Source organism: Phoenix dactylifera, chromosome 6 (assembly GCF_051530095.1).
Source record: "Phoenix dactylifera cultivar Ajwa chromosome 6, Ajwa_hap1_PhDact_Kaust_v1.1, whole genome shotgun sequence".
In the NCBI taxonomy this organism is placed as follows: domain Eukaryota; kingdom Viridiplantae; phylum Streptophyta; class Magnoliopsida; order Arecales; family Arecaceae; genus Phoenix; species Phoenix dactylifera.
Genome location: NC_143195.1, coordinates 4,404,686 through 4,425,771, shown reverse-complemented (window position 1 = coordinate 4,425,771; position 21,086 = coordinate 4,404,686). Strand labels below are relative to the sequence as shown.

General features: G+C 36.4%; 1 protein-coding gene across 3 annotated transcripts; it reads left to right on the top strand.

The window, feature by feature from the left end:
• Positions 1-11,807: 11,807 nt before the first annotated feature.
• On the top strand, positions 11,808-20,795 carry LOC103724218 (O-fucosyltransferase 6-like). Of its 3 annotated transcripts, XM_088723192.2 has the most exons (12): positions 11,808-11,961; positions 12,107-12,463; positions 12,603-12,662; positions 12,760-12,850; positions 13,083-13,159; positions 15,099-15,187; positions 15,305-15,491; positions 17,499-17,680; positions 18,836-18,938; positions 19,037-19,368; positions 19,449-20,043; positions 20,469-20,795. In XM_088723192.2, exons 2-11 carry the CDS (start codon positions 12,266-12,268, stop codon positions 19,891-19,893), a joined length of 1,764 nt encoding a protein of 587 aa, XP_088579318.2. In that variant the 5' UTR covers positions 11,808-11,961; positions 12,107-12,265; the 3' UTR covers positions 19,894-20,043; positions 20,469-20,795. The 3 variants fall into 3 exon arrangements, with proteins under 3 accessions (XP_088579318.2, XP_038974036.3, XP_038974035.3); XM_039118108.3 differs by having other exon boundaries at positions 11,915-12,463; positions 12,760-12,838; XM_039118107.3 differs by lacking the exon at positions 11,808-11,961 and having other exon boundaries at positions 12,044-12,463; positions 12,609-12,662.
• Positions 20,796-21,086: the final 291 nt, after the last annotated feature.

Genomic DNA, 21,086 nt, shown 5'->3' with positions numbered 1-21,086 from the left:
CCCAAATTTCATGCACGCAGAGAACAAATAGAACATATATTGGATGAGCAGGTTATTTCAAGCAGGAACGGTGGTTACCAACGTTACCTTGTTCGGTGGAAAGGTCGACCAAAGTCTGATGTGACGTGGATTTCTAAAGCACAGTTGCAGCGCATTGACCCCGATCTTCTGGAGCAGTACGACAGCCGGCCAGACCTGTACTCGACGGGGTCGAGTTTTTCTCACCCGGGAGGAGTTGATGGGGACATCAGAGCCCTTCATCCAGATGATCCTGAGCCTCCGGATTGAGCCAGACTCGTTTATTTGCATATTTATTTTATTATTTTATTTTTGGGCTTATTTGCATTCTAGGGTTTATTTGTGGTTTATTTTATTTCTGGGCTTATTTGCATTTTAGGGCTTATTTGTGTTATTTGTGGGTTCATTAGGATTCATTTCTGTGTAAGGGGGGTTTATGCAAGTTGTGTATTTGGGCCCTATATATAGGGAACTATTTTCATGATTAGGGTTTAATGAAGTGATTTGGAATTTCTTTCCCCCTACGTTCTTTTTTCTCTTTTTCTCCTCTCCTCCTCTATTCTTCCTGCGTCTCTACAACCTCTTCTTCCTTTTTCCTCTCTTGTTCTTCCTTCTTCTCCTCTTTCCCCACACTGGTGCTGCATCACAAGGTCTCAAAACCTAAGTGGGATCATGATGTCAATTTATCGTCACTATGGTTGGTCATTTTCTAGCAAGAAATTCCATTTATTTTTTTGCCAAAGACTTCTAGTTTTGAGACCTTCCCCTATAGAAGATACCCAAGTATCTATATATCTTCGCTATGGTTGTAACAGGGACTCTTCAGATTGCATCCAAGTAACTTGTAAGTGATGTTTTAAAACTGCTTTGTTATGTCCAAATACTTCTGATAATTTAATGTAAAAGCAATAATCTAGTTAAAGAACAATCTATTAAAGACAATCTAATTATATCTTGTATTGTATATCTAATTATGCTAAATAAAGTAACTTGACTCTGAAAATAAGATCTGAATCAAGTACCAGATCCTGTCACTTGAGTACACTCTGTTCTGATCCTTTAAATTGCTTATTGTTTCTCCTTTCTACAGACCTCATAAACAGCATAAGACATCAACTTTGTTGTTAACAAACAATAGATATAAGGTTGTAACTCTACCCATCAGCTCTTCAAAATTTATTTAAAATTAGCACGGTTTTGGCTCGGTTTGAATTTTTAGCATAGTCTAGCATAATTTAATGTGGTTTCCACAGTTTGCTGCAAGTTGGTGCAATTTTTGGGGATCAGATTGGGGTTCAAGTGAAGCCAACCACCATCTGACGTGTTTTGGCTGGTGGAGTCACTTGGCCAATGCACGGCCCACTATGTACTACTAAAAAGCCTTTAATTTTGTCACTTAGTCTATGTACGGCCTATTAGGGCTTTGCCTAACCCTAACCACGAGACATGGTTAAGATATGCTAGACTGCTAAAAGTGCAGTCATGAGTATCATATGCAACATACTTTAAGTGTCATTCATAATTTATCTAAGGTTGCAAATGGGTTGCATATTACGTGCGATATACTTTAAGAGTCATTCATAATTTATCTAAAGTTGCAAATGGGTCGGGTTGATCCATGACCCATTTAAATTTTGGGCAATTTTGAGTTTCCAACCCTACCACCCGAACTGAACCCGATAAACTATTTGGAACTGAAAAAGCTCGAACCCGTGTTGTTCTCTAAGTTATGACTTATGACTGATGTGCATGTCTTGTATGTGAGCAGTATTTTGCATTTTGAGTTTCTAGCTTCAATTCAAAATATAGAATGATTCATGCCATTTCATTGTTTGGTTTTGAAGGCTTATTAAAGAATAATGAGTATTTATAGCAATAAAGTAACAACTTGGCCTAGAAAAGGCCTGAGGCCCTATTTGGGGGAGCTGTGGGCAGTAGAGCTGTTGGAAGTAGAGCTGTTTGAAGTAGAGCTGTTATAAAAAGTTGTTTGCTGTTTGGTAACTACATTTGTAAAGTGCTGTGACACTTTAACATATGTTTGGTAAACAAACTGAGAAAGTACTTTTGTATAACAAAATTACCGTAAAGGACATTGCATAATAAAACATAACATATATTAATACATAAATATACGATATAGTATAATATTATTGTAATATAAAATAATATTATTATAATATAGCATAATAGTAATATAATTATTAGAGTAAATTAATTTTTGATAATATAACATAATATTAAATTATTTAACCTAACATATTAATGTATTATGATATAATGATATATATATATTATATTTATAGTATAATACAATAATAAAGGTATAAAATATTATAATTATTAGTATAAATTAATTTCTCATAATATAACATAATATTAAATTATTTGAAATAACATATTAATGTATTATGATGTAATATAATATGATATAATATTTATAGTATAATACAATAATAAAGGTATAAAATATTATAATTATTAGTAAAAATTAATTTTCCATAATATAACATAATATTAAATTATTTAAAATAACATATTAATGTATTATGATGTAATGTAAAATAATATAACATAAAAGTATAAAATATTATAATTATTAGTAACAATTAATATTATAATATAACATAATATTAAATTATTTAAAATAACATATTAATGTATTATGATGTAACGTATTATGATATTATATTTATAGTATAGTACAATAATAAAGGTATAAAATATTATAATTATTAGTATAAATTAATTTTCCATAATATAACATACTATTAAATTATTTAAAATAACATATTAATGTATTATGATGTAATGTAATATAATATAATATTTATAGTATAATACAATAATAAAGGTATAAAATATTATAATTATTAGTATAAATTAATTTTCCATAATATAACATACTATTAAATTATTTAATATAACATATTAATGTATTATGATATAACGTATTATAATATTATATTTATAGTATAATACAATAATAAAGGTATAAAATATTATAATTATTAGTATACATTAATTTTTCATAATATAACATAATATTAAATTATTTAAAATAACATATTAATGTATTGTGATGTAATGTAATATAATATTATATTTATAGTATAATACAATAATAAAGGTATAAAATATTTTAATTATTAGTGTAAATTAATTTTTCATCATCCGAATGACCATTTACCTCTCTAACAATTTTTTTTGCGGAAGGAAGTTTGACGGCTAGAGTTCTTAGCTCCAACAGATTTTTAGGTTTATAAAGGAACAAACTATGTAATTATTATATTTTAATATGGGCATTTTTGTCAAAAATACAGCTTTCCGACAAAGCTGAAAACAGCATTTTCGGAAAGCTCCAAATTGGAGCTTTCCCCCAAAAGCTGTTTTCAGCTTCCCGCAAAAGCTGAAACAGCTTTTCAGAAATTTTACCAAACACCATTTTTTATCTAAAAGTACTTTTGGAGGGCCAGAAAGTGCTTTTTGGCCCTCCAAAAGCTCCCCCAAACAGGGCCTGAGTATGAAGACATGGTATGTTCTAGATAATATGGTATGATGAGCACTGCATATTTGCATTCAGTCAACCTTATCTAGTTTGTGATTTTTTGTGCTTCAATATCCAAATAGAAAATCATTGAGACTATTTTCTTCTTCACAAACACAGTCATGCTCTTTCAAATTCATTTGGATCCAAACTGATTTTTTTGGATTGAAACTAGGTTATACATGGACCCGACCTGACCCGAATGACCTATTAGGTCAAAAATTTTAGCAATTGATCAAACTCGACTCAACCCGATCTTCTATTGAATGGGGTTTGGGTCCAACATTAGAACCCAAACGAGAAACTAGGTTGGGTCGGAATCACTCATGACCCAGTCCGACCCTATCTATTTGCACTCTCAAATTTATTATTTATGTTCAATACACCAAAAATATCCATGTTAAAATTGAATATCAAAAATTCCAACATGTATTTCAGTAGAAGCCATAGCAGGTATTTGTCGTTACTATGGTTGAATTCCTCAGTAGTACATGGTTGAACAAAAGAGCTCTGACCTCTCAATTCTTGTAACAACTTAGGACTTCATCTAAAAAGACTAATCGGAATATATTATTTGGATTCTTTGACCATGTCTAAGTACATAAGATTTATCCAATGCATAGCTAATGTAGGACTAAACACATGCTTGTGTGGTCCTTACATAATCTCTCTATTTAAGCCGTAGCATCCTTGCTATGCTGAAAGTGTAAACGCATTCAAATCTAACAAAAAACTACTCTGATCAGTCCATGGTCAGTACCAATGGAAAGTATCATATGGGTTTCTTGGTCATGCATAAGCATCCAAGATCTATCCAATACATAACTCATACAAAACTAAAGACATACATGTATGGTCCTCATAACTGTAGTTCAAGGTCGAACAAGAGAGGTTCATCTCTTGATCATTGTTGTCTATGTATCACATCACAACCACGATCTAGTGCAATGCAATACCCAAATAGTCATATTATGTTCGAAATTATAAACCTCTGGCCAACTTAGCCCTATGCTTCTCATCCTGCAATCAAACCATACCGACTCTACTTCAAAAATCTCTACTGCCAAACAGGGCAAAGAAGATTTCTCCTTCCTTCATACGAATGCCATCGTTGGATCGCACAACATTCGCTTCGAGATCGATGCAGACAGATGAATAAAAAAATTAAGAGTGCTTTGAAATATGTGCGGGGTGCGATCCAACGGTTGATATACTCTTTCGGGTGCCAAAATGCAGAGATTGGGTGATAAAAACCAGTTGCAAAGAGAGAGCCGTTCCAACCACTGTCCAGCAGGCGAATCCCCTCTTCTCGTACGTGTGCACGGCTCCTACCCCATGGGCCGCACCTCTGCAGTCACTCACCAACCCTAAGCTATCAGAACTCAGAACTCTCCTCTATTTCACCAGACTCCACACCGACTCCCACGCCTTCTTTTTTTTTTTCTCTCTCTCTCTCCTTTCCAGCTCTCCACTGATGCCGTCGACTTCATCATTCCTTCCCCAGAAGTCAGAACCACCTCTGCATAAAAACCAGAGAACGTTCCCTTTTGCAAGGGCCAACCGGCTCTCTCCACCAACCTTATGCCCACTCCCAACTTTCCATCCAGCTTAACATGGTTGGAAACGGGTGAGATGCTTTTACTCAACACAAGGACATATTAACGTGACGGGAAACCAAATCCTTGCCTTCTACTTTTTAAGAAAAAAGTTTCCTATGTTTCTTTGGAGTGAACAAAGTTGCACGAAGACAAACACATGCGCCAAGGCTAAGGATAATGGGGATGGACAAACCAGCAGACCATTTTATAATTCTCCACACCAAGGACACCCACCAACTCCTCCTCCCGCTGGCTCTTGGGAGAAACATTTCAATTTTCGAAATTTTTTTGGAACTTGTAGTTATTGTCTTAGTTGTTTATTAGTTATTACTTAGTTAAAGTATAATGCAATGTCATGGGTCGGGTTGACCTGTGACCTGACCTGACCCGCTAAAATCCGACCTGGTCCATTTTGAGTCGGATCCTAAAATTGGACCAGTTTCATTTTCCGAATCAAGTCTAAGCTTACTGAATTCATACTCGATCTAATTTATTTGCAATTTGGATAAATTTAGATTTTCAATTCTACGACCTGCCTCAACCCAATCCAACCTGATCCGAATCTGTAAAATTATTTGGGCCCGCAGAGGTGCAAACAAGTAAGTTAGTTTAGACCTAAAGAGGATATATTTCACAGCAAATTTGATTTAACAAATATTAAAATTCTTTCTTTGATTATTTTATTATATTTATGTTTTCTTTTTATTGGAACTGTAGATTATTTATTGATCATAGAGCTTATCCATTCAGTTCATGAGCCAGCAATTTAGAGAATCTTAAATAGATAAAATTGTGGGCAGACTTCCGATAGTTTTACTGAAAATGAAGGCAGAGTTCACCTTTTATGAGCTTTAATTCATCATATATTACTATTTTGCTTGACATTTCTATCAAACTTCAAAGGTCTTAGATGTTATAACCCATATTTATAATAGATACCGACTCCTCGCTATGATGCACAGGAACTAAGGATGCAAAGAAATCATAGTTTCTGACCCGGACTCGATTTATTTGGATTGGATCCGGATTATACATGGACCCAACCTGACCATTTATGATCCGGTCTGACTTGACCCATTTGCACCTCTAGCAGTGCATAAAATACTGTGAAGCATTTGATAGCCGTCATAAAAAAATGGATGACTATCAACAATGATGTACCATATATGAAATGTAGGATTGTTTTGTCTGGCACAGCCGTTCATTTTTTTTATTGAAACTATCGAATATTGCACAGTATTCTACGGTGCAAACTATAAATAATAGAAAATTGATACTTCTATCGATGAGAGGTACGGGGTCCACTACAGTTGTCCATTTCGACCCGGTGGCAGCGATTGCTTTCGGTCCACTGAGAGAGGTCAATGAAGTAGTTGTGAATTGCACTATGTCATTGGAGTTAGATAAACGAACCTTTGTGTTTGTGTTGACTCTAATTCTATAATGCGTTAGAAAGGTTCAACAAATCCCTAACAAACATATTATTTATCAAGTAGCAATCAAATTAAATTATAGAAGGCAACAAAGGTGATCCAAAATGCACCTAGTCTTTTGGCGCGATTATCGGGAATTGCGACGACGTTCGTGATTAAATATGTGAACGAGCATCGCTGAGGTTTCGAATTAGCGTTTGGGTTTCAAAGCTTTCGAAATGCCACCGTTGGACGCAAAGGCTGGGGCAGATTGTCAAACTTGTAGGGGTATTCTCGGCCATGAACCATTCCGGAGGAAAATATAATATGAAGATTACTGGGATTTGGAGCTCTCGTGTTTGCCTTTGCTGTCAATCAACAAAAAGCTACCAAGACAACCAAGGAAACGCGGTTTTTCGTTTGGGAGCCTCCATCTCCATGTTTTCTCAAAACCAACTTCGGCATATCTATTTTAAAAGAAGATATAAAAAATTTTCGAAACAAAGTTAAGAGCTGCCTAGGCAGATCTTCGATATTAAAGATGGTAAAATATGATCCAATCCGCCAACCCGATCCGTGTTCGACCCGCCATAAACAGGTTTGGGTTTGGCCTAAATAGGTTCAGATCGTAAACAGGTCGATCCTTTTAATCTGTTTATTAATTGGGTCGAATACGGATTTTAGATGTCAGATCCGTTTAACCCGTTTAACTGTTAGGCAGGTCTAAACATGTTAAACGGGTTAAACATGTCTAAACAGGTTAAACGAGTATAAACATGTCTAAACTGGTCGGGTTGGGCAGGTTAAATAGGTTGGGTTGGACAGGTTAAACAAGTATAAACGGGTCGGGTTGGGCAAACAGGTTACCTGTTTATTAAACAGATTAAAAGGGTCAGGTTGGGCAAACAGGTTACCTGTTTATTAAACAGATTAAAAGGGTCAGGTCGGGTTACCTGTTTATTAAACATGACAGATTTAGGTTGTAATTTCTGACATGTTTATTAAACAAGTTAAAAGGGTCGGATCGGGTTACCTGTTTATTAAACATGACAGACTCATGTTGTAATTTCTGACTTGTTTAATAAACAGGTCGGGTTCAGGTTTATGATTTTCTGACCCGACCTGCATGTGATCCGACCCGTTTATAACCTGACCCGACCCGATTGCCACCCCTATTCATCATAAGCGGCGAGTGCTACAGGCCAGCTCGGTTATTCTTGAGGGTGACTCGGCCATAGTGGTCAATTGATCCAGGGAGGTCCGAGGAATGTGAGCTCGAACCACTTTTTGCTTCGAGATATCTGGATGATGATGAAGAATGGTGGGGCTTTTTAGGTCAAGTGTCTTTAGAGAGGCCAACGAGACTGCAGATTGAGCGGCCGCTTATGTGGCTAACCATTCTAGGAGCACCTTGTAGGCAGAAGAGGAGGAGTTGCCTCGGGCACTCCGTGATCTTTTGTTTTCTGATTTTATTGTGTGTATTTGTGCATGTATTGTATAAAGATTTCGCCAAAGAAAAAAAAGCGCGGTTTTAACTTTGGGCTCCGCCCCATATCATTGCACATAATATAATTTTGTTTTTTTAATTATCTTTAAAATATAACATAATAACGTAATAAATTAGAATAAATAATTAAATTTTATTGTATACCAACTAATAAATTTTAATGATGGCCGAACACGAATTCAAATTGTTGCTGAAAGTAGTATCAAATAGCAAGGGAAGAAATCTACCAAAGCTAAATCATCATGAAATTTTTTTATCATAAATACCAACATAATGAATAAACATATAATTATTTATTTTTTATCAATTATTTTAAAAATATAATATATTAATATATTAATATATAATAAATAGAAAATTTTAATAGATTTTTTTTGGATATTAAGTAACAAATTTTAATGATGGTCGAACTTCTGCATTAATAACAATTTTCACATGAATAATAGTTTAGCATGGGGCGCAGCGAACAATTTTTTTTTTCTTTTTCTAGTTATTTCTAAAATAAAATATAATAATATAATAAAATATAATAAATATAAAATTTAAATAGCTAAATTTTATTATATATTAAATAATAAATTTTAATAATAGTCAAGTAAAAATTTCTATCATATATTTACATAGTGAACGAAAAACTCTATACAAAAGCCTATGACCGGAAACTCATCATTTATATCAAAATAAATAATATTGACCTTGCACGATGGACGGAGTATTTTTTCCCTCCTTTTTGCTAATTATTTTTTTAATAATAGTCGAACGCATTAATATTTATTACATATTAAATAATAAATTTAATTATAGTTAAATATATTAATATTATTAATACTAGCATGGTACATGGAGAATTTTTATAAATTGAGTCTCCATTTTAAATATATAGAATAGAATAAATTATATTTCTAAAATATCCTCCAATCCCTTTTCGTTCCTGGTTGATTTGGTAATTCTCACCTCGCTCGGTTTCGGGCTAATTGGGTCCCATTCATGTACTACAACCAAATATTGATCGTTATGTCAGTGGGAAGAAAACGTGCATCATGACAAAACTGTTAGGCGAGATAAGATGGTGTGAGTGAATAAGACCATACCTTCATCGATGATCTGGTTTTCTTTCCCTCCGAGAGTCATATGATACGTCTAAGAAAATATTATATTCAAAATGAGAAATGGTTAAGGGGTGCAACAATTTTTTTTTTTTTAATACAACGGTGACACACCAGACACGCATAGGTAGATCCAAAAAGCTCAGAAAGAAAAAGTTGACAAAAAGAAGAATAAATAGACTCGAGAGTTACCTAAAAAAACTTTCTCGAATAATGCATAGTATATGAGGCAACCCAACCAGCAGCACTAGTTACCTTTCGATAGACATAAGTAGCCTGAAAGGAAACAAATCCTTCCATGAGTCTGTACATATCCCGAAGCAGTGGATGCCGGTCAACATGGTTGTATTGGTCCTGAATTCAGTCGATCACTATGGCCGAGTCATCTTCAAGATAGATAATATCTGCACCTAGAATTAACTTGGCATGGTTGATGCCTTTCCATGCAGCTCTCAGCTCTATACCGATAGCAGATTTGTGAAAAATATGCTGACTTCCGGCTACAATCATATGAGCGCATGCAATCACACGCGCTGAAGATCTCTTGTGCTAGTTAGACGGGGGGCGAGGATGACCCAGTATTGCGAGGTATGCCCGGATATCGAGGAATCCATATGCCATGTCTTACTTCACTGTCCCAGGGCTGTACAAATTTGGAGTAGTTCATCTGCGCCTTTACCCTCAAGGTAGGAGTTAGTGGAGGACTTGTTACTGTTTTTGAGGGATTCCTCTCGGAGGCCTAGCACAATTGAGCTGGGGGTAGTGGTGGCCTATCTGGCTTATCATATATGGCTGGATAGGAATGGTCGCTTATTCGAGGGGAGAGGGTCGCTCCCTAGGCTTATGTGGACAGAGTCATGTCCCAGGCCGCGGAGGTCTCTTTGTTGGCACCATCGACTTCATCTGGGTTGGTCAGAGATATCTGAAGTACCTGTTCTGCTGTTGTAGCACTCAGGCATGCTTCTCTTTCTTGGGTACCCCCACCTCCTGGTTATCTTAAGATGAATTTTGATCGTAGTATGGCGATAGATAGTGCATCCGGTGGAGTGGGCATTGTTATCAGGGACCATGATGGTAAACTGATTGCAGCGGGTGAACGAAGCACACCAGGTTTGACTGCTGTAGGGACGGAGCTACGAGCAGCCTGAGAGAGTATCTTGTATGCGAGACGTGTGCTGGGTGTCGACAGGCTATGTATTGAGGGAGACTTTGCCACGGTGATTGATTGGATATGGGGAGCGGATAGGTATGGTGATGGTCATCTGCTGATCTGGGATACTCGCAAACTGGTACAGGAGTTGTCTGCTACTGAGATTATTCATGTATATCGAGAGGCGAACAGAGCAGCGGACTGGGTCGCCTTATATGTAGCACGTCATTTTAGAGACATCATCTGGATGCGTTTAGCAGGTATTCCCCACTTGTTGCATTGTTTACTTTCTTTTGATTTGGCAGGATGTACTCAAACTTGAGTTATTGGAAATGAAACGATGTTTTGACAAAAAAAAAAAATCTCTTCTGCTGCGTTAGAAACAACTATTAAGATAATAACAATAATAATAATATTAATCCTAGGAAAAACAAAACATGCCACTTTTTTCCTCCGGTGGTTGCTATCACTCTCTCTTTTCTTTTACGTTTATCATCATAAGTCCCCCCATCATACCACTGGTCAAGAGAGCACATGCAGTTTACTGTTGGGTCGTTTTCTTAGCTATAATATCTTTTCCTTCTCTATCCGAAGACCAGTCCATTAACCATTTTGCGATCATAACTCCTCTTTCACAAACTCAACCATAACCTTCGAGTAATCCCTTATTTCTGCAAACATTTTTCGGACCACCCACACATCCACCCACCATTCTCTTGCTATCTTTTACAAAGCCAGACACTCGTAACTAAGAAGCTGAAATCCATATATTATTCGAGGGCGGCAATGTTATAATTTGGCAAATCTAGGTCCCATTTGCAAAATTTGGTCTCCAACCATTTGTCGAATAAAGTTTAGTTTCAGCAATTGCATATCCTCAATGCGGAAATGTTGTGCTACATATAGTCGCAAAGAACTATAAAAGGATTCGAGAATGGTCGAGAATCAGGAAAACATCATTGTGACTTCATCCACAAAGTTGAAAAAGACACTCGAGAATATATATATACATTCCTTTTGAGTAGATTAAGAGCAAGCTTGTTTCTTTTCCTTTGTTTTTGACAACAATATGGTCTACTCTCGTAGTCGAAGAACAAGTCCAAAGATTACCATCTCACTGGCTTTTATCTCCCACAACCGTTCTTCCAAAATTTTAAGCTTAGACCCAATCCCTTAAAACTTCAAGATTCGCACACCACTCCCACATTTGCCTCAAGATTCGTGCGTCCAAATTCAGGCATTCCTTCGCTCATCTCAGTAACCGATATCCCAACGCCCCAATCCAAGAAGAGGAAGATAAAAAAAAAAAAAAAAACAGATTCCCAGCCTGACTCACCAGCCACGGAACCATATTATTAGGCAACAAAAATAACAATACTGCCTTAAAAGTCGTGCACCGCCTCCCCCCTCGTCTTCCAAATTTGGAGATTCCCTCCATTTAGTTCAACAGCCGGTGTTCCCAGAACGCCCCTATCAAGAGAGGATAGAAACGTAATCGAAGATGGAAAGAAAAGAAACGGACTACCGACTCCCTCCGGGGCACGTGGTGACGGCCAATACAATACGATACAAAGTAGGAGGGTGCGAAAAAGGAACACCCGGCCAACCCACTCCAGGCCGCTTCCGGTTCTGGCGTTTTCTCCCTCCCTCCCTCCCTCCCTCCCTCCCTCCCTCTCTTCTTTCCTCCCCCAGACCCAACCACTTCGATACCGAATCCCAAAACAACCAACTAAACTCTCTCTCTCTCTCTCTCTCTCTCTCTCTTTCTTAGATATTCTCACTCCCGGAGGCGCGAGGTATTATGGAGTCGTTGTCGGCGGAGAAGAAGAAGAGTCCGTCGTCGTCCTCGTTGTCGCGCTTATATTTGAAAAGATAGCAAGAAGAGAACCAGAGAGCTTTCGGAAGAAACGAACGTAGGGAAGGAAGAGAGATGGGGTTCCAGCGGCGCCGCCACCACCACCACCACGACCGCCGGTGGGTGATCCCGGCAGTGCCGGCGACCTACGCCCTCTCCGTCGCCGCGCTGCTTCTCCTCGTCGTCATCGCCTTCCAATCTCTCCTCTCCCCGCCCCTCCCAGACCACCCGTCCTTCCCCCACCCCCGCCGCCCCAATCACCACTCCCTCCTGGTATCCGCCCCCCCCTCTCTCTCTCTTTCTCTCTATCTATCTATCTATCTATCTATCTATCTATCTATCTATCCACCTCTGTTTTTGTTTTTTTTCTTTTTGATCGATTTCTCGTTCTCATTTTTGGTTCATTTGTTAGCTTAAGAATCCGGTGGAGCTCCAGAGGAATGTAGTTGGCGCCGATACATTTCGTGTTCCGGTTTGTTTTTTTTCCTATTAACTCCATTGATTCAATGGGTACGTTTGATTGATCTCAATGTGGCCGATGCTGATGTATAAATATATGTATTAAATAGAGTGGAGGAGGGAGTCCGGTGAGTGATCTGTGGGACTCGAAGCAGGCTAAATACTTCTATGGATGCAGCAATGCGAGCAGTGAGTTTCCAAGTATGTGTTGGGTTCTGGTCTGATTTGCTGTTCATCTGCTAAAAACTGCAATCGAATGCAGTGTTTACTTGCAAGTTAATGATTTTGAGGTTTCTGAATCTGTTGGTTGAGTTTTTGGTTTTAAATCGTATTATTAATTCGTTTTTATTCTGTTTAAATATAGTTCGTTTCGAGTAAATGGGTATTTGTCTCTCGATATTGTCGTTAGTTAATTTTTTCCCTCCTTTTACAGAAGCGGAAACCATCATTCAACCTAATCGGTACTTGATGATTGCGACCAGTGGAGGATTAAACCAGCAGCGGACGGGGGTGAGATATTTGTCCAGTGTTAATAAATTTCTTTACTTTGTTCTCTGTTTTATGGTAATTTTTTGAATAGACGTTACAACATTTATTGGCTGGTTTATACGCGTGGGATGATTTTGCTTCAGTTGGAATTCCGTGTGGACTTTTCATTGAAACTAGTTTTGGTCAGTTTCTAGCTTTCGGTGATTGTTGACCCAACCAGCCCGGCGTTTCAACTTTCTATGGGAAAAGAACTTGACTTAGTGGAATAATCTACAATACGTTTCCAGGAATTTGGCCTTTGAATCATGGATTATTTTTGCAGTTTGAGAAGATAAAATAATTCCCCACATCACCAGACCATCCTACTTTCTTTTACAGGAAATATTTCCTTGGTGCTTAGATTGGACTAAGAAGGCATTGAATGATAAAGTGAAGACACTGACCATCATCACTGTTTTGATATCCGTGTACTATAATTGTGGGAAATGTCTCTCTTGTAGATCCTACTGGTTTTCTTGCTTGTTGAAATTCCTCGCATTGTTTTGATGTTGCTCTGCCAGCCATCCTCCCAAGATCCACCAATCTAGAAATGGCCTCAGTATCTGCCTTGCCCGTTAAGTTAAATTCCTGCAATTGTTCATCCATAGGTTTAATTTGAATTGAGCTTACTTCCTGTCATCCATAGTAACATTCTAGAAATCCTTGAACTCAGGAAGATTATACCTCTTATCACCTCAATTTGAGCAGTTGTGGGTGCCAGTGGAAAGGGAAGCAATTTTAATTGATTTTCGTATAATAGAATTTCAGTCTGTTTGCCATCAGTGAAGCCTTTTAGAACCCATCTAAATGCATTACCAATTTGAGCTGGCTATTGTTGTCAAGTGAAAAATCATTATGGGAGTCTGTCATCTATACCATCACTGTTTGAACTTTGAAGAATTCTCGATTGGAGCAACATAGAGCCTTTATAGGGTGCCATAAATAGCTCAAGTATATGATAAATTTGACCACAAAATTCAGTTTCATCTAGAACTACCAAACTAATCCTTGTTTTGGATCAATTTGAACTCAAAATGAAACATTCCTTTTCTAATTTTGGGTATTTAGGTTTAATTTTTATAGATTTTTATTCTGTTTTTCATTGATAGTCATGTATTTAAAGTTTCCATTAAACTTAAACTTTGAAATTTGAGTCCCATGGGTAATATTTATGATCATTTTCAATATAAACTCTTATTTGTCTCGCTTTATGTAGAGTTTACCTTTTAGGGTACTCTTTGATGACTAGCTTTCCTTCAGAAAAATGATGCGTAAATGGTCATTGTTATTATTTGGAATGTCACAATAAGGTTTTTGTCTTATTCATGCAAATTACATACCTGGTGTAAATATAGTTTATATAAAAGTTAGTTTGTTTGAATGGTAAACAATAGAGTGATCCATAATTTATTGAAGGTGAATTCAAAAATGCAATTTTTTGGCCAAATTATGGAAAAGAACCATAAAATTTAGTCACTAGAGTTACTAGCAAGCAGTGCTTTGCTTTAAACCATCTTTTCTTCACATATTGGACACCATTAACCTCATGCTTCTTGTTTGATTGTGGTGCTCTCTGATAATTCTATTCACCCTAGGCGATACTCTTGGATCCTCTATTCATCTAGTGCCTTTTGTTACTGCGATGCTCTTGGATCATCTATTCACCTTGGTGATAATCTCCAATGTTGATTGTATGGGTAATCTGGCTTACCTTCTATTCCTTATGTCAAGTTGGGCTACTGCTTTTTTTTCTTTAGAAATGGTTGAATAGTTAGAGTCCTGAATGGTTTCATCTTTCATATTCGCCGTCACCAAATGTTTTGGTTTAGTTATTGATTCTGCTCTTCCATTTGATCAATATTGAAAACATAAGCATAACATTACTGATGGAAAAATTGGCTGCTACCTATGGTTGTTTCAGATAACAGATGCTGTTGTTGCAGCTCGCATTTTGAATGTGACACTTGTTGTTCCTAAGCTGGATGAAAAGTCTTTCTGGAAGGATGCTAGGTTTGCTCCAAAGACTATTCTTTCTAACTTCTGCAACAATGAAGCACTTATAAATCAAGTCATCAAAAATGTACACTGAATACATTTTGTGCTTCTGTTTGTGATTATATTTTGCAGTGATTTTGCTGAAATCTTTGATGTTGACTGGTTCATATCTTCTCTCTCAAAGGATGTTAAAATTATAAAACAGCTCCCAAAAAAGGGTGGAAAACGTATTGGAACTCCTTACACCATGCGTGTTCCAAGGAAGTGCACACCCAAATGCTATGAAACTCGAGTCTTACCTGTTCTTTTGAAAAAGCATGTAAGTTCTTTAGATCTATAGTATCTAAGTTCTGATTCTTACTTTAGTTAATGTTAGTTTGTCATATTCATTTCATTCATTTCCTTGCCTTTGTTTGTAATATTTTGTCTTTATTATGAGGAACAGATGAGATATATATATATATATATATATATATATATATATATATATATATAATACTATGTCTTCTTTATTTGGTGTCTGTATCTTCCTGGTGTACTGGATTAATGAAGTCTAGGGCCCAACAAATCTTTACTATCAGCTGCGTTGTCATAATTTTGGTATTTTTCACTTAAATTGAATGAGATATATCCATAATAATCCTAACCCTTCATACCTATCTTCTGTATCCCTATTATAAACTCTTTTTTCTAATTTTTATTTGTAGAACCTGGATAGAAGAAATACGAACTGGAGAAGCTAGCATTCTAAAGGGGATGGAGCTATTTAAGGATGATGCTAAATAGTTATAATTGTATTTCAAAATTTTGTGATCTGCTTCTCCAATTATATACGAATTTAATACCAACACTTTTCTCCATGGAAAGCTTCTTCCAGTTCAGCTAACATGATGTCATAATTGGGTTAATCTCTCAGAGAACATTCTATCATGAACATAAATGAAACTAAGTTATTATCATGCATCTCTTATATGTTATATCTAGGCTCTCTATCAACATGATAATATTCTATTCAAGTAGCAGATAAGGTGGACCTTTTCTTTTACTAGTATATGACCATGTGCAAATACGTGGTTAGATAGAACAGCTTGAGATTAATCAACAATCAAAATGAGTTCGAGGAAATAGAGTTTGGGAGAGAAAAGATCAATAGAGATCAATAGAACAGCTTGACCAACTGGGCATAATTTTTATTAATTACCCTGTGATTCCATTAAAATATTTTCTTGTTTAAAATTTTCCTAGAGGCAATTTGGTAGAAGACTTGATACACCTATGGACGCAACTCATACTTTGTCATATTTGTATAATTTAGTTTCAATCTTATTTTTGCATAGGCTGAACCAACATAGTATATCATAAATGATGTATAATTTGACATACATAATGCATTATTAATTCTTGTTTGAAGTATTGTTGCATGAGATTGAACCACATATTCTGGTTATTATTTCTATTTCTGTTAGATGCATACTCTTATCCCATTGTGGATGGGTTTATGGCCAGTCTTATATATCATTTACAAGAGGGCATGATTATGCTTTTCATGGATAATCTGAGTTTGACAGCTTAGTGGCTGATCACTACAGATGTATTGGGCATCTGACTAAATGAGGAAATTTTGAGCAGCATGTGGAAGAAACTGTAAACTAGAATATATTAAACTTGCTTAATTAAACTTGTTTTGTAGTAAGTTGATACAAAATTGCCATACTATATTAGCTTAGGAATTATAATTCTGAGATTTAAAAGCTTTTTCAATTTATTGGTGGTCAAATTGATTTTGAATACATGTTTAGATATGTAGTATGATTCAAGTGATAGTTCATGAAATTGTAATTTTTAATTGTAGTTAAAATTTGCACTTATTGAGGGTTGTTGTCAGGTTGAGAACTACTCCTCATCCATTCTTCAAATTTTAGTAAACCTTCCATAAAGCCAATTCCTATAACATGGAACAGGGCTAGTTGGTTAAGGCTGAGCAAGGTGTTATGCTGAACTTCTAAAAGTACATCTTTTTTTTACTCCAAAGCATTACTGCAAAATATAAGGTCTTCTCATGTACATAAATAGACATCAAGAATGCATATTTATGCGATTACTGTGTATGTGCTTTATTTCCCCACTCCCCAAAGCTATTGTAATGGAGAAGATTTTTTTTTGATGATGTTCAAAAGGCTTTGACTTTGGTTTAATGATTTAATCACTGCTTTATGGTTTCCTATTTCTTCTGGCTTACACGTGTCCCATAGAGAAGAAGTACCTGCTTGTTCTTTGAACTTTTGAATGCATGTGAAACCAACATCTTTCTCTCATGATGATGCAGATTGTTCAGCTAACGAAGTTCGACTATAGGCTTTCAAACAAGTTGGAGATTGATCTTCAGAAACTGAGATGTAGAGTTAATTATCATGCCCTTAGATTTACAGATCCTATACAAGAAATGGGTGAGGGACTGATTCATAGAATGAAGGCAAAAAGCAAGCACTTTATTGCCCTTCACCTGAGGTAAGCTTTTAATGTGGTTGCAGGTTGACCTAAGTAGTTCAATGTAGATCTGTGGCATAGCTCTTCAAGCGATTTAGTGCTCTGTGCTTAAAAATATGGATTGCTACATCAATAATAAAGGAATCATTTCACAGGTTCTGATCCTGTTACCATTCGCTGTGCCAAATATAAATTGTGAACAACACAATCCATCGTTGTCTCATTGTCCTTTCATTTTCTATTTTGCTTTGGTTCCTTCTCCAATCTTCTTTGGTTTTAGCATGATAAGATCTTCTAGAATTTGAAGATACATATTGCTGAGTTCCACTTGCAAATGCTGGTATTTAAGACGTACTTACATCTTTCCCTTGCTATTGGACTGGTTGTCCCTTCCGTTGAAAAACTGATGGTTAAATAAGGCAAGTTGCATTATGTAGGTCAACTATGTCTTATATTTACCAGTGTAAGTCATAAGGTTTCTTTCGTACTCTCTTTACTGCCAACTTTTCCTTCCTTGTACCCTTGGTAGTAAACAGTGAACCTTCTGATTCTAAAATTTCTGAAACCTGCAACAACTTTCTTCACTAATCTTTGCTCCACCATTATGTCACTTGTTTTTCTTCAATTTATTCCTTTGCTCCTCTATTATGTTTCTCCTTTTTGATCATTCTCTCGATTTGAGATACCTTACTATTACTGATCAAAAGAATCATCTCTGGTCAAGAAATTACAGGTTTGAAGCAAATTGTGAGCCATAACCTACCTGACAGTAGCAAGGAAAGGGTGATTTAGTCATTTACACACATGATATCACAAACTCATTCTTTAAAGTTAGGCGTTGATGTTGAAAATAATTTTTTCTACGAAATACCTTGTGAAATTTCTCTACAAAATCTATGGCAAACAGGTGATTATATGATAAAAGAGCTACCCTATTTAAACTAAAGGATTAAATGTACATGTATTAAATTACTCTATTTTGTTGGAGAAATGAGAAAATGTGTTCTATGTATTGTCATTCCTCTCATCCACAAAATAGAGGTGGTACTTGTGGCAGAACCCTTTCTTTTTAATTGGTCCATAATCCATTACTATTGACATGCAATTAGGATCCTTCATTAGCCAAGGATTCACTATAGAATGTTCTATGATATGTGTAAATGTTCATTGTGGCAGATTTGAACCTGATATGCTTGCCTTCTCTGGGTGCTATTATGGAGGAGGAGAAAAGGAAAGGACAGAACTGGGTGCCATTCGCAAGAGGTGGAAAACCTTACATGTAATGCAGAACTATATCCTTTCTAATGAGGGTCTTACTTAATAATTATTACCTGGCTGCTCTTGTACGCTGTAGTTACTTTATAATTTTATGTGCAGACTAGCAACCCAGACAAGGAACGCAAACATGGTAAATGTCCACTAACACCTGAAGAAGTGGGCCTTGTGCTGAGAGCATTGGGCTTTGGCAAGGATGTTCACATCTATGTGGCATCTGGTGAGGTATATGGCGGAGAGGAGACATTGGCACCTCTGAAGGCACTCTTTCCTAATTTTCATTCAAAAGAAACTTTGGCAAGAAAGGAGGAGTTGGCACCATTTGCAGGATTTTCATCACGCATGGCTGCTCTTGATTTCATTGTATGTGATGGAAGCGATGTATTCGTAACAAACAATAATGGGAACATGGCTAGGATGTTGGCTGGTCGGAGGTATGTTTCCATTTTTCATTGCAGTTATGGAAAATGATCCCATAAGTTCTGATTGTATATGGTCTATAATTTTATTGTAGGAGATATTTTGGACATAAGAGGACCATACGGCCAAATGCTAAGAAACTGTACTCTCTGTTTCTGAACCGAACCAGCATGACCTGGGATGCGTTTGCATCGAAGGTCCGCACTTATCAAAAGGGATTCATGGGGGAGCCCAAAGAGGTCAGACCTGGTAGAGGTGAATTTCATGAAAACCCTTCAACATGTATATGTGAAAATTCCAAGGAAGCATCAGGAATTACCTCACGTATTGAACCAAAAGTTGAAATTAGAAATGGAAAGGGTTATTCAAGTAGCAGGGAAACGACGGAGAATCTTCCTAGTGATGAGGAGTCTGACTGGAGGGACCTGGATTATGGAGAAAATACTCCTCTGGGGAGTTTACCCAGTGGCACAGACCAGGAACATGACCTCCTCATCAGATCTGAAGTTCCAGATTTGGAAGAAATGCTTTCAGATTAGAAAAGTCATTTGGCTGTTGAACAGAGCATTGCATTTGACCCATGCTTTTGTCATATTTCTTTGGTGTTTTGAAGGCTTTGCTTCATCAAGCAAGTTCTGCTACTCAACTGCTCCATTGTTCAACATATTGCAGTGTCATCAGAGAAGAAGGTAAATAGAAGATAAAGCAGATGAGAATATGATAGAGAGCATTAAGCTTAAAATTTCCATTTTTTCCTTTCATTGTTTGGTTTTCATGTGTCGATGGTTATATTCTTTATATTTCCAGTAAATAGGACCAATAATGGAAACTTTCTATAAATCAAGAGGCCATCCTGCTATTAAATGTGAGTTTTCTTGGAAGGTCTTCCTGGAGAACCATGAGATGCTCATGGTTCTATTTCATTGATAGGCCTTTTGATACTATCGGAAAGGTCTCTGTGCCTGTTCCCAGTACACTTGAAAACCAAATAATAGAAGCAGATTCTAATATCAAGGCTTGTCTTATTCACATAATTTTTTTGTTTTTAATGTTATTTCGTTTATCTATAATTTTACTAACTTGATATTCTTCGTCTTCTGCTTTATGCTGAAAGGCACCACAATATCGCTGTATATAAAGCATTGGTGAGAGACCTGTACAGTACCTCATCCACCTGATCTCAGAATCAAAACAACATGTTACATCGGCCTGGATACTGCAGCGCTTTGATGTACATTGCTGAAACATTCTTTTTTAAAATTTTGTTATAAGCAAAAATCAGAGTTGCTTGTGAATTTCTTGTTTCTTGTTTTGTATTTTTCTTTCAGATGTATGTGTTTGTAAATTTGGAGTGTTGTAGTGAGGTTGGGTTACTGGCAGTTTTTTTAGAAAGGCTCCAAGAACATCAATCAAGTATTTATAAATTTTGGCAATTATCAAAGGAATTTTGTTTTTTAATAAATTTTATCAATTTTACCAATTTTTGTTCTTCTGTTGTGCTGCTAAACTTGTGTTTTTTTCAGTTGGCATCATGTTATGCCTCGTTGCCCCTAGGGACACTGCTGCAGAGATCTCTTTAAATTTGATGCTTGATGAGAACATCAAGATTCATGATGTTGTTTGACTTGGTAGTTTGGCTTCTTTAGAACCGTTACTTGTCAAATAGTCGGCAAATTGGCTGAAGTATTCCTCATTGCCCTGCTTAAGTGTAAGCATGTAATGCCATGCTTAA

What these genes read in the sequence shown, in the direction of transcription:
- LOC103724218 (XM_088723192.2), top strand. Translation starts at nt 12,266, where the DNA reads ATGGGGTTCCAGCGGCGCCGCCACCACCACCACCACGACCGCCGGTGG. An exon ending in CTGTTCTTTTGAAAAAGCAT is followed by an intron (nt 15,492 to 17,498) that starts GTAAGTTCTTTA and finishes ATGATGATGCAG; the next exon opens with ATTGTTCAGCTAACGAAGTT. An exon ending in TTTATTGCCCTTCACCTGAG is followed by an intron (nt 17,681 to 18,835) that starts GTAAGCTTTTAA and finishes TCATTGTGGCAG; the next exon opens with ATTTGAACCTGATATGCTTG.